Consider the following 12,102-nt stretch of genomic DNA (forward strand, 5'->3'; position numbering starts at 1 on the left):
GATCAGAGCGAGCGGTGAAGTTTAGCCAATAATATTTATAATAATACCAAACGAAGTCAAAGTGCTCCACAGAAAGAAAAGGCAGCATTGATACGAGTCAAACTAACACTGCTGCACTCAAAAAAATAAAACATTAGATTTACTTAAAAAAGTTATGTCAAGTGGTTCCACACAACTGCTTTAAGTAACTTTTAAGAAATGTTGTTACTTAGTTTGAACTCAATACTGTTAAGTTAGATTTACGTAAGTGTATTGGCTAAATGTAACTTAATTGCAATGCTTAGCTGATACTTATCTTTGTTGCTTTAAGCATACATAACTTGTTTAGGCAATATCTTTGTAATACTGTTACTTAGCTGGTACATAACTTTTCTGCTTTAGAAGGACATAACCTGGTTAGGTAATATCTTTGTAAAACTGTTATGTAGCTGCTACATAACTTTGTTGCTTTTGAATTACATAAAAATGTTAAGTAATTTCTATTCAATACAATTACAAATAAATCATTTACACTGGTTACTTCCATACAAAATAGCAAAGTTTCTTAAAAGTTACTTAAAGCAGTTATGTGGAACCACTTGACATAACATTTTTAAGTAAATCTTAGGGAGATCTTTTAGGAAGAAATGAAGACAGCACCCAAATTATCAAACACAATCCTGCCTTTAATAAGCACATTCAGTGCATATAAAATACTTTTTTCCAAGCACAACAGCTTAACACAAAGTGCAATCAATGCAACTTGTTACAAATTCCAAGTGAATATTTTGTGCAGAAAATGTAGATCAGTATAAAGTGCTAACCAACTTGTCGTCAAACTAAAATGATTTAAAAAATGATCCAACAAAGTCCTGTCTTTACTAAGCACATTCAGTGCATATTAAATACTTGTTGACAGACCGAAAAGACTGTAGAGCCGTAGCTTAACACAAAGTGCAATCAATGCAGACAACTTGTTACAACTTTAACTAAATACTTTGTGCATAAAACAATATTTTACTTCAAAGATCAGTGAAGTGCTAACCAACTTGTCTTCTTTGATCAAGCTGTTCGGATCTTCATTGAGGTAGACTGCAAGTCCTTTCAGCGTACACACTCTTCTCATTGCAACTGTGTCGTTCTGTAAAACATAAAAGCAAATTTGACTTAGCTAAACTTTAAAGACATTTTCAGTTAACTTTCAGTTAATTTTTTTAGTGGTATTCAGAATTTTGCAGCACAATTTTTTTTCTAGTATTTTTACAAGGCTTGAAACATATCCGAGTAGATTTAAGTTCTGGTCCAACTATTTTTAAGAACCAAACTTTGAGAAGAACTGCTATACAGCACAAAAATTAAATCGGCAACATGGACATTAAAATTACCTGAACAGTGTATGTATCTCTTTAATGTAACCATGCGAGAAGCTCCGACTTGGTAGTCACAAAGTGGATAACAATCCACCAGATCCTCATGTGCAACAAGAGAAATTTCCTTTGGAGATGGGTCAATTTTGAAGGATCCATAGTGTTCAGTGTACCACGAGCTCAGTTTTTTTTACTATAAACACCAACGAATCTGCCAAAATACACATCTGCAGGATTTCAGCAAACTCTGGCAGACCCCCCAGTGATCCATGTACTATTAACATGCCCTTCCTGTAGTAGATGCCCGCAACAGACACACTCTGGGCAAGGCTAACTACAGCTGTGTCAGGGTACTTTTCAGCAAGACAATGTGCAATTTCACGTTTGAGAAGTTCTACTGGGACTGCCGAGACTCGTGAAACCTCAAAAGTGGCTTTGCTACAGCCTGATGAATGCATGTAATGGCCAATCATGAGCTGGTGTTTGGTTGACAAAGACAGGGTTATGTTTTTGAAGCAGTTTGTGTGTCTAGCAACTTTTTTAAAAAATGTGTGCTTTGCCTCGAATCTGATTGTCCATAATAAGGCAAGTGGACCAAAATGGCGAATTATTGAGGGATAATGAGCCAGAAAGTGATGTTTTGGCAATGGTCTTCTATCTGGGCATACTTCTTTGTACCTTTGATGGTGGTCTAAAATCTTACTCTCCAGGTATGCAACTGAGTCACTGTTATGAACAGGACACACAACAAGCTCAACAATATCCTTCAAATCTAGTAGAAGTCCCCAAGCTGGTTCGTTTTCAGGTATGTGTTGTCCAATAATAAGTGGCAGAAGTCTTAGTAAACACCAATTTTCATGTGCATTGCCACCAACAGTTTTTTTACTAAGAAAATTGTGAGGCAATTTCTGAGGGCGATTAGTCTGATCCCCTCCTTTGTAGGGAAATGACTGAACAAGTCTATTTAGATTTTCAAAAGTGATGTACTTCTTGCCTATTAGTATTCGAAGGCACTCAGCTATCTCAAAAGGCACAATACCTTCAAAAAGGTCATGTGCAAGATCAGGGGGGAATCCTGCAGTGACCTTGAAGAAAGACAGACTGTCTGCCAAGACACACGAGCTTTTCACACCACAACAAGCTACCCCTGTCTCACGTGCAGTTGCTATGTACACGATGGAGCTCCTCAGTTCTCAGAGAAAAGTCACTATTTGTAGCTTTTGATTCAATCTCTGAGCGTGTAGCAGTACAAAACCTGCAAAAGTAATCTCCAGAAAAACTTTCCACAAAACCGGCCAATCCATGAGCTCCGAGGCTGTCTGCCACTACATATTGGACAGTGCCTTTAAAGTTGACCCCTAAATTGTCAATGAACACTCCCTGCTGCTCTAAAATGACAAGGTCTTGCAAAAGTGGCTCAAATATTTTTGGATAGCCAAAGGTCCTAAGGTCCTCACTTTTGCACAAGAGAGCCAAATAAATAGAAGAGAGGGATGAATGACTACCTGGTGGCAAGTTACCTAAAATCCAGTAAACTGAGCAAAGTTTATGCTTTTTCCGTGATGTCCCCAATGGATTGCAAATTTCGAAATCATCAACATAAAGACAAATAGAGATTCTTAGTTCACCGCCTGAGAAAAACTCATTATTTGGAAAATGTAGACCATCTTTATATGATGTATACTTTTCCTTATTTACAAAAGGATTCTGATTGTGGCTAGTGACAAATTTGTTCAGTATGTTTTCTTGTTTAAATATCTGCTGTAATGATTTTAGAATAGGAATATACTGAAAGGTCCTCTTGCTTTGGGAATCGAGAATGTATTCAATTGGATCAATTACTTCAAAATGTTTTCTGTAATACTGTCTGCGTTTGAAGGCAGTGGCAAGTGTGCCGTCCTTTTCTATGGCTTTTAACAAAGGGTTAAAAGAAACTGCCTTTGTCAGTTCTTCAATAACAGGCTGGTCTAGACAAAGGTTATGATTCTTGAGTATGTCTACAATTACTTGATTTGTCAAAGGCACTGATGCACAGCTTATCAGGTAGTGCAATTCTGAAAGCAACTCGTCAATTGCTATGCTGGGAACATGAAAATAGTTTTCCAACTTAAGTAAAAGAGATGCAAAATTAAGTTCTATTACATTTGCCAAATCTTCAGTCTCACTTGTAGTTGTATCGTGATCAATATTTGCACTTATGTCCTCTTCTACAATAGTGTCTGTACTGTCATCAGCTGATGTTTGGCCTACAATAGTGTTAGCAATACCGATTTTAAAGTCTTTTAAGGTATAAGGATTGTGTTTCCTATTTCGATGAGACTTGAATGTACCATAGATATTTGTTTTGAAAGAACAACCCTCAAACATGCAATGCACAGTCTCGTTACATTTTAGATGGTTGTTAATGTGAGAAAAATACTCCTGCTCTGAAGCTATGTTGCAGCAGGAACACAAATGGCAGTTAAATGTTGCCAAACTCACAGACTTGTCTAGAGTTCTTTGGGTATGTGATCTGCTTAAGTGGCTATGTAGAGCATTCCATGTTTTGAAAACACAGACACAATCAGAATAGGCACATGGATACTGCTGTCTACTATGAACTAACCTGTAGTGTTTTAATAACAGAGCTCGTGATGACACCACTTTTTTGCACAATTTGCACTGCCACATCAACGTATCTGGGGGAGAAGCACAAAAGACATTTTCATTACACTGTCCCTGAAAAAACTAAATAATTTGCACATTGTTAATGTTTCATATTAATCAGTTTTATTTTTAATATTGTATGCTACAACAATGAATTTATTGATCTACATCATCACCACTGCATATTGTGTAAATGTGTGTGTAATCTGACATTAAAAGTCGAGTGAGAAATCCCATGGACATTGTACAACATTAATGCAGTTCATCTTACACCAGCTTACTAAATGCTTTCTGCAAGCTACATCAAAACGTAAGCTGAAATATTAGACAGAAAATACACCCTAACCTGTCTGCTAGCAAGGAGCGCTTCTCCACTGTTGTTGGCTAAAGTGCAACGCAGTCAGGCGTCCGAGTATAAACTCGGCGCGAAAGTGCGTGCCGGACCGAATGCGCTGCCTGTACCGACGCTAGCGCTACACTACATTTGGGCTGAAAACAGAGCTTTGCTATTGCAATGGAGTCCCCTCCAAAATCATTTGGAAACTCACGTGCAGCAAGTCCACGTTAGCAAACCTTTACCGGGCAAAACCCTGCCTGTACTCTTTTCTTAGTAGCACTTGCGACATTAACTGACGTGTGAACATATATATGTAGACGGGCTTTACAAGAAAAATGACTTCTTACCTGATTTTTGGACAAAAATGCGGCTGAACCAGTCCACATGGCGAAGAAAAAGCAAGCTTGAGAAAGAGGGTGGTGCGCATGCGCATTGGCCCTTACTTAGGCGGGCTCTGCACGCAGCAGTATGTGCAGAGGGACAAACCTGTGAATTTACTCAACAATGTTACGTTGACACAGTTCAATGACTTTGTGTAACAACAAAAAGTAACAACATTTCATTAAATTTGCACAAACACTTTAAGAATTTTTGCAAAATCGAGTTTATTAAGAACAAACAACAAAATCTACTTTAGTAAAAGCAGAGATAGGCTGAGTTCATTTTTTTGAGTGTGCCCATCAAAAAGGTTCAAAGACTTTTAAAAGACAGTAAAGATGCTGCTCTGAGCTCAGAGGCAGTAAAATCATGATGTCAGGAAAACTGAAAAACACGAGAGCTGCTGTTGGACATCAGACAGACTCTGGTGTGAAACTGAAACACAGCTCAGGAGGAAAACGCAGCTGCAGCGCTGAAGCCTGATCTTACAACAGCAAACATCGTTTTCCATCATCATTTATGTCACAGCGGTGCTGCCAAACGAGCCTGCTGGTTAGTGTGGGTGGAGCCTGTAGGTGTACCTCTGCCTGCTGACTAGATGCTTCAGCTCTGAAAGTCTGTGAGAAGTTCAGAGTGAGATGGTGTAACGCATGTTCGCGCGTTCTCCTTCGTGATAAAGTTCGGTGGAAGCTCCTCGGCGTCGCGACTTTACTCCCGTCAGCAGGTTTGTTTCTGTTTGAGGACAAACCAGGACAAACACTGCCAGCATCTCACTGCTGGACCTCAGAAGTCCTCTTTTCCACAGATGCTGGGCATGAAAGTTTACTGCAGCACCTGGAGAACATGAATCATTTTATTGGAGCTGAAAGAAAATTGGACTCTTTTTTAGCTCAGTCTGACTCAAAGTGAGCGTCGGACCCAACAGCAGACTGGAGTCTCAGTGGTGCTTTAACTGGTTCAAACAAACGTATTTAATTATTTGCATTTAAATGGCCTGTATTTATATAGCGCTTTACTCGTCCCAAAGGACCTCAAAGCGCTTTACACATCCAGTCATCCACACATCCACACACACATTCACACACTGGTGATGGCAGCTACGTTGTAGTCACAGCCGCCCTGGGGCGCACTGACAGAGGCGGAACTGTGCATGCCATTCTAATTGTACCCCCGTGTGTCCCTCACGTAGGATATTTTGCTGCCTCTGAGACATGAAATGTCACACCGGTCTGCAGAAATAAACTCTACCTTCGATGCACGGCTTCCAGCGGAGCTGCAAATTGGAAGGAAGGTTGAGAAAAATAAATGAGGTGAAAGAGGCACAGAAACAGAAACAAGTGAGGAGGGACAGGAGGCTGTCTGCACCTCCACATACAAATCAGCATCTAGCAAAGAGAGCGCAGCACAAATGTGCAGAGCCAGCTGCCCGCTCAAGTGCACTTGACATTTAAATTCATGCGCTGGCCCGCTTTGTGCACCCCGCATTTCAATGCACTGTGGAAACATCTGAGTGAATGAATGTGGATGTTTGTGTGAGAAGACGAGTCGACCATCACCCCCCAAAAAACCTCCATCTCCTTACTCCACCTGCACACGCACAGCCTGCTCCCACACAGTGGAGCTACGTCAGCTCTGTGAGGAGGCGACACAGCAAGAGAGGAGCCAAGCTCACCTCCTTTATCAATACCAGGGCTCCTTGATTTTTGGGAGGCTGACTCTTTCAGACAAAGGGCCATTTAACAGTTAAGCACATGAGAATGAAAAAGAAATAATAATGAAATAATGTTAAAGTTGATATAAACTCTTAGTTTATATTCTCTTGCATAATGCCAGTCTTACTTTTACTCTTTTTAACTAACTTCATCTTTTCTTTGGTTTAATCCCTCTTGTAAACTAGCAGAGGGATTAAACCATTTGTCTATCATCTACCTACCGACCGACCCATCAGTCTGTCTAGCGGCCCAACCTGAGCTGTGATCCAGCTGTGCAGCACTTTGGATGTTTGGATGAGAAGAAAAGATTTCTCACCAAAGGATGCTCCTTTCCTCCTCGCTTCCTCATATCTTTACTGAGAGGAGCTGATCACGGAAACGTCTCCCACTCTTCTTCTGTCATGACTCCTGCTGCCACTAGAGGGCAGGATGACAGAGTTGCTGTTTAAACTAGGAGCCCAATCTTTGCATTTTACCCTCTTTTCTTTTGTTTGCCGTTTGCAGCAGGACTTTTCTGAGCCGGTGGCCCAGATCCATACATCAGCACTTATGTCCTACTTTATCTCCTTTCCTCTGTCCTCTGCAGGCAGCAGCGGACTCACAGGGATTTATCCGTCAGAGTAAAGCAGCTCGATGTGGCTGTTTTTGTGAATTAATATCAGAGTGAGAGAAGTTAAAGACCTGGCGCCTCAGAAACCTCCTGCAGGGGTGTTTCTGGGCTCTCCTTCAGTTCTGTTGGAGGAACCATCTTCAGCAGCGTACGGCTCACCTGATTGGCTCGGCTCCGTCTGCTCGTGTCATTAATGCAGAGTTTGTGAGCAGTTTAGCCTCTCTGAGTGAATTCTCTGGGACTTTGTCTTCCTCTCATTAACGTCCCGCCCAGCACACCGTCACTCTCCACCCATCACCGTCCTCCATGTTGAAAATCTGATTCCACACCTGTACCTTTGCGTCCCTCACCAGCTCACAGGAAATGAACACATTTTCATGGTAACCTTCACTATCATAAAAATAAAAAGACCTTTCCATCATGTCTCTGCTTTTCTAGTAACGTCATCTTATTGCATTGTCTTTTGTAAGACTCCACCCACTCTTTATCTAACCAACCAACTCACCCTCACTGACCGCACCCAAACGCCTCCAAACTTCCATCTTAATAACTTTAACCATCACTACAAACTATGTTACTAAAATGGAAAAAAGGGGCAGATTATCCACGAATCAGAGGCTCCGATTACAAACAGATCGTGTAAAAAAAGACTTTAAAACAAAGCAGGAAAAAAAAGTTTGCAAAGCGCTTCAGTGTTTGCTCCACTTAAAGCTGCACAAGCCTCGTATTAATAACGTGTTATTTGATTTTCCCCTCAGACTCAGCCTCTTCGTGCCCTGTGGAGAAACACGAGGAGAACGTATGAGCGCTGACCTTTACGCTGACATTTCAAAGAACAACCAGAGATCTCTGGTTCAGATACAGCAATAATACACATGTTTGTTCCCAGAGCACTTAGGGTAACGCAGCTTGTTGCTGAGGCTAAATGATGCATAATTAAAATGATGAACGTAATCATGTTGCTTTCCTCTGGGGCCGCGCGGCAAATCGTTTCTTCTCCTAATTGGAACACAGACGATTGGTTTTGTTTCGAGGGTGTGTGATTTGCGTCAGAGCTGATTCGTTCTCTTTGCTGCTGAAGACTTTTTCCTTTAATTCATTTGTTTTTCTTTTTGAGCAAATAGGAATACAAATAGCTTTCAGATTAATATGCCAGTCAATCTGCAGGGCAGCCAACACTTAATGGGGAAAAACTCAATTTAAACTTTCTCAGACTGGTGGCAATAATAGAATAATGCCATCAGCTCATGTGCAGCAGAATCCCAGATAAATGGGGAGAGTTTGCCAGATTCAACAGGCAGATCATCCAGAATGAGATTTCCATACCAGATCAGTTGGGTTCACAATGATGGCCACGAGAGAAACGGTGCATGAGGAGCAGAGGAGTATGTGAGGGTGGTGCAGGTGTATGAGGACAGAGAGACAGTGGTGGGGTGTGCAGCAGGAGTGGCAGGTGGGTTCAGGATGGGGGTAAAGCTAGCGAAGGTGGATGAGCTTAAATACCTGGAATCAACCATCCAAAGCAACACAAGAGAGGTGAATAAGAGAGTGCAGGCAGGGCGGAGTGGGTGGAGACGAGGGAGGATTTGTAACAAGAGTGAAAGGGAAGGTTTACGAGATGGTAGCGAGACCTGGTGTGGTGGGTGGAAGCACACTGCAGGTGGATGTCAAACATCTGGATTTATGGTGACGGACCAAATCCAAAAACCCGGATTAGCCCGTCAGGTGAAGGACCTCGTTGTGATTAGCAGTCACGTTCCTGTGGAGGCTAATTTCACTGCACAAATAACCCGAGCACCATTTCAGCAGGAATAAAAAGTACTCTTTGAAAACTCTGCCTGTGTCCCATCAAAGTTCAAGTTCAGCCCAAGTCGCCCGAGAGCAAATCACGGGCCCTCTGGAAAGTTTCGCTGTGTTCCTGTTCAGTCGCCTTCAGGATGGAGCGATGCACATCATCCACGAGGTACGCCAAGCACGCAGCTGCTGGACGTGGTGAAGACAGAACGTGGACAGGTTTGGATTCCTGAGAGCACAGAAACGTCACCAAGTGCTGGGTGCGATTATTCAGAGCTTTATGGCTCTGTCACATCTGACGAGACCATTTGCATCTCCTTTATTTATGTGCAGCGGTGACTAAGTGCAGCTGCTCAGACGCCTCCAAATGTGCTCTCTGATTCTGACGCTGTATTAATTTAACACTAAATGGGGTTATTTGTGCAAACAAGCCATCCAGCGTCCCCAAGCAGAACAAGCAGGGAAAAAAAACACATTTTCAAGCTGCAGGGTGGAAACAGAACAATCAAATCATGCATCATGTAAGAGGGGAGAGACAGCAAACTCCCGGAGAGCACATTCCTGCAAGACGAGCAGCAAACGTGGCTGATGGAGCCGTGAAATGTGTCATACATGTGTGTCACAGGCCAGACTGAGGGAAACAGTGACGCAACAAACACTGCAAGAGGAAACACGACACCAAACTACGCTGATCTATGATTAGTGTCCAATTACACCTCTATTACACCAAAACACCGGAAAACAGCTTGTTTCAGAGAGAGGGCGGACTGAGGAGCCAAGCTGAGGCCCAGGATCAGACAAAGAAGGATTATTTCCAACTATACATCATCCAAAGCTGCTCAAGAATGGAAATAGATAGAGATGGGCACATCCTGATTAGCTAACCCACAAGAATCAAGCTTGGTCTTGGCCCAATGCGACACGATATGGCTCAATGACACAATCAAAACAGTCCAAAACCAGAAAAGCCGGCAGAAATAAATCAAACACACAGAATCGTCACAAAGCTCGAGCAGGTAAAAGAATCAAACAGCAGGCGTCAGTGAGAGAGGAGAGTTTCTGCAGCAGGAATCATAAAGAGCTCTTTACTGATGCAAACGTTGCTGGAAACAGAAAATGAGTCAAAGGGTGAAGCTGCATGAATCAAGGTTTAACTTTAAGTTTCAAGGATGCTTCCGTGAAGAATTCGATGCAACGACTCTACAGATGCATGCAGCTCCAGGTTAGAGAGGAGGGGGTTTAGGAAGGACACTGTCAGCACACCAACGGCTACTTTCTTTGCATAAATGCTAACTGAATGAGACACAGGTGGAAAGCTTTCAGGTAATTGGAGAAAAGACAAAGACAGGAAACGCACTTGGAGAAATATTTAGCAAAATAACACAAAGCGGAAACCAGACAAGGGAAAGCTGGAGACACAATGATCGTGTGAACATTAGAAACATGAAATCACAACAGGAGCAAAACCCCAAAATCATCAGAAGATTCTGGATCAGAGCTCAGTCTTTCTTTTTCTGTCAGAATCCAACATTTGTGATGATGTTGTTATTTCTCTGCATCAGTACAGACATAAAGATAAATGTGCCGTACCTGTTGGTATTGTCTGCCTGTTGTGTTAAGTGACAGCAAAGAAAGAGTCTGAACCTAATTCTGTGTTTGCGTACACGTGGAAGTTGATTCTGTGTATCTGGTCGTTCTCAGAGGGAGAAACGTTTCATCCTCCAGGTGTCTTCTTCAGTCTCAGCTGTCTGCAGCTTTCCAACCTCCAAACTCTGTCAGTGAACAGCTGATGTCTTTTAGGTGCTTGCTTGTGAGGTGGAGGGTGTTGCACCAGCAACCTCTGGACACCTGCTGGTTTCTGCAGTGGCAGAAATTCAGAGCAAACACATTTCACCGTCCTATTTTTACTGCAGTATGACTGAGCTGAAGGTGATATTAACTTCCTCCCACATGACAAAAAAGCAGACTGTTATTAAAATTCATGCAAATAGAAAAAAGCCTCTTTTTTATTGCTTCTTTCTTCGTCCTGGTCCGTTCAGACTTTACGGTCTGCCTCCTCGCCGTCTCAGCGTCATTCAGAGCTCCAGGAAGGTCACCCCTCAGGAACAGAGGCGTCCCGCCTGGATTGATGCTTTCATTTCCACATACTTACATGTGCTGTGTTACTGTAGCTGCGAGGTGAGGCCATGCTGCTGGAAGATAATTTGACAGCTAGATCTTTTCGGGGATTGAAGCCAGGCCTGATCGATGTGGCAGGCAACCTCATTAAGGAGCCTCCTGCTGAACACTCACCGTGAGGAGGAGATGACAAACAAGGCAAAGTGTGTGACGCACATACAGGAGCTGAAGTGATCCTGCTTTTCTGTTTACACACACGCACAACTCTGCATCAGACACACAATTATGTACACAGATTGGAGATGGCACGATACCTCTTTTTTATGTCCGATACCGATATCATGAATTTGGATATCTACCGATACTGATATGAATCCGATATAGAGCATTTTATAATCAATAAAACAGTTTTTTTTATATCTTGCTGCATTTTGTATAAGTTCATACTCAAGTTTAAAAAACTAAACTAAAGCTATTCTGTTAAACCTGTATGCAAGAAATACACTGCAGCCAAAATATGTCACAGATCAGCAAAACTGATCAATCTAACAAACGTAAACCTGCAGCATCCTCCCTATTCTGGTGTTTTACTTAGTGGAAATATTAAGCAACCTAACTAACAGGCTTGCACACTCTGAGCAAAAAATTAATAGGGAACCACCCCCCACCTCGTGATGCTTAATCGACATAATCAACCTTAATTTAATGCACATGTTAAAAAAAATGCACAGAAATCAATTATTTTTCTACAGTAATTAAACAGATTCAACATCTTCCTTCAGCAGAACTGCAGACTGCACAGACGGTTCCCAAAGGAAAAAGTACTACAGCTTACTGGGGTATATTAGACTTAACAGTTACTATATACAGTGATGGACTTCTATACATTTTACATCAGATGAAAACTTCCGTTTTAAGATTCAGATAATTATTTATTAAAAGCTCGACATGAAAATTAGAATGAAAAGTAATTATCTGTGCCCCCTTTCATGCCCTACCTGCCCCCCTGCACAGTTACATCAGCTCCGTAGAAAAGGATCCTGGTGTAGAAAGTAATATTAGATACATTCTAACAGCTTTTCAAGCTTAAAGATGCTGCTGTTGCTTTACTTCTCTGGGATGAAAGTGACTGTCTGCCAAAAACTGATTGCTGGTATTTAA

At 41.9% G+C, this 12,102-nt stretch overlaps 1 protein-coding gene across 4 annotated transcripts; it reads right to left on the reverse strand.

Moving 5' to 3' along the window:
- Positions 1 to 644: 644 nt before the first annotated feature.
- LOC146670675 (uncharacterized) lies at positions 645 to 4,876 on the reverse strand. 4 transcript variants are annotated; one of them, XR_014911823.1, is made up of 3 exons: positions 4,677 to 4,876; positions 3,952 to 4,024; positions 645 to 1,120 (listed from the first exon to the last, which is right to left on the reverse strand). XR_014911823.1 is itself a non-coding variant. In XM_085407706.1 (2 exons), the coding sequence occupies exon 1, from the start codon at positions 3,711 to 3,713 to the stop codon at positions 2,499 to 2,501; it is 1,215 nt and encodes a 404-aa protein (XP_085263832.1). In that variant the 5' UTR covers positions 3,714 to 3,945; the 3' UTR covers positions 645 to 1,120; positions 1,365 to 2,498. The 4 variants fall into 4 exon arrangements, 1 of the variants encoding a protein (XP_085263832.1); XR_014911824.1 differs by lacking the exon at positions 4,677 to 4,876 and adding an exon at positions 4,541 to 4,665; XR_014911825.1 differs by lacking the exon at positions 4,677 to 4,876 and adding an exon at positions 4,339 to 4,477.
- Between the last annotated feature and the right edge of the window lie 7,226 nt (positions 4,877 to 12,102).

Source organism: Rhamphochromis longiceps, linkage group LG5, assembly GCF_057381845.1.
Source record: "Rhamphochromis longiceps isolate RC_006_pf linkage group LG5, R_longiceps_female_GT1.1, whole genome shotgun sequence".
In the NCBI taxonomy this organism is placed as follows: Eukaryota; Metazoa; Chordata; class Actinopteri; order Cichliformes; family Cichlidae; genus Rhamphochromis; species Rhamphochromis longiceps.

What these genes read in the sequence shown, in the direction of transcription:
- LOC146670675 (XM_085407706.1), bottom strand. Translation starts at nt 3,713, where the DNA reads ATGTTTGAGGGTTGTTCTTTCAAAACAAATATCTATGGTACATTCAAG.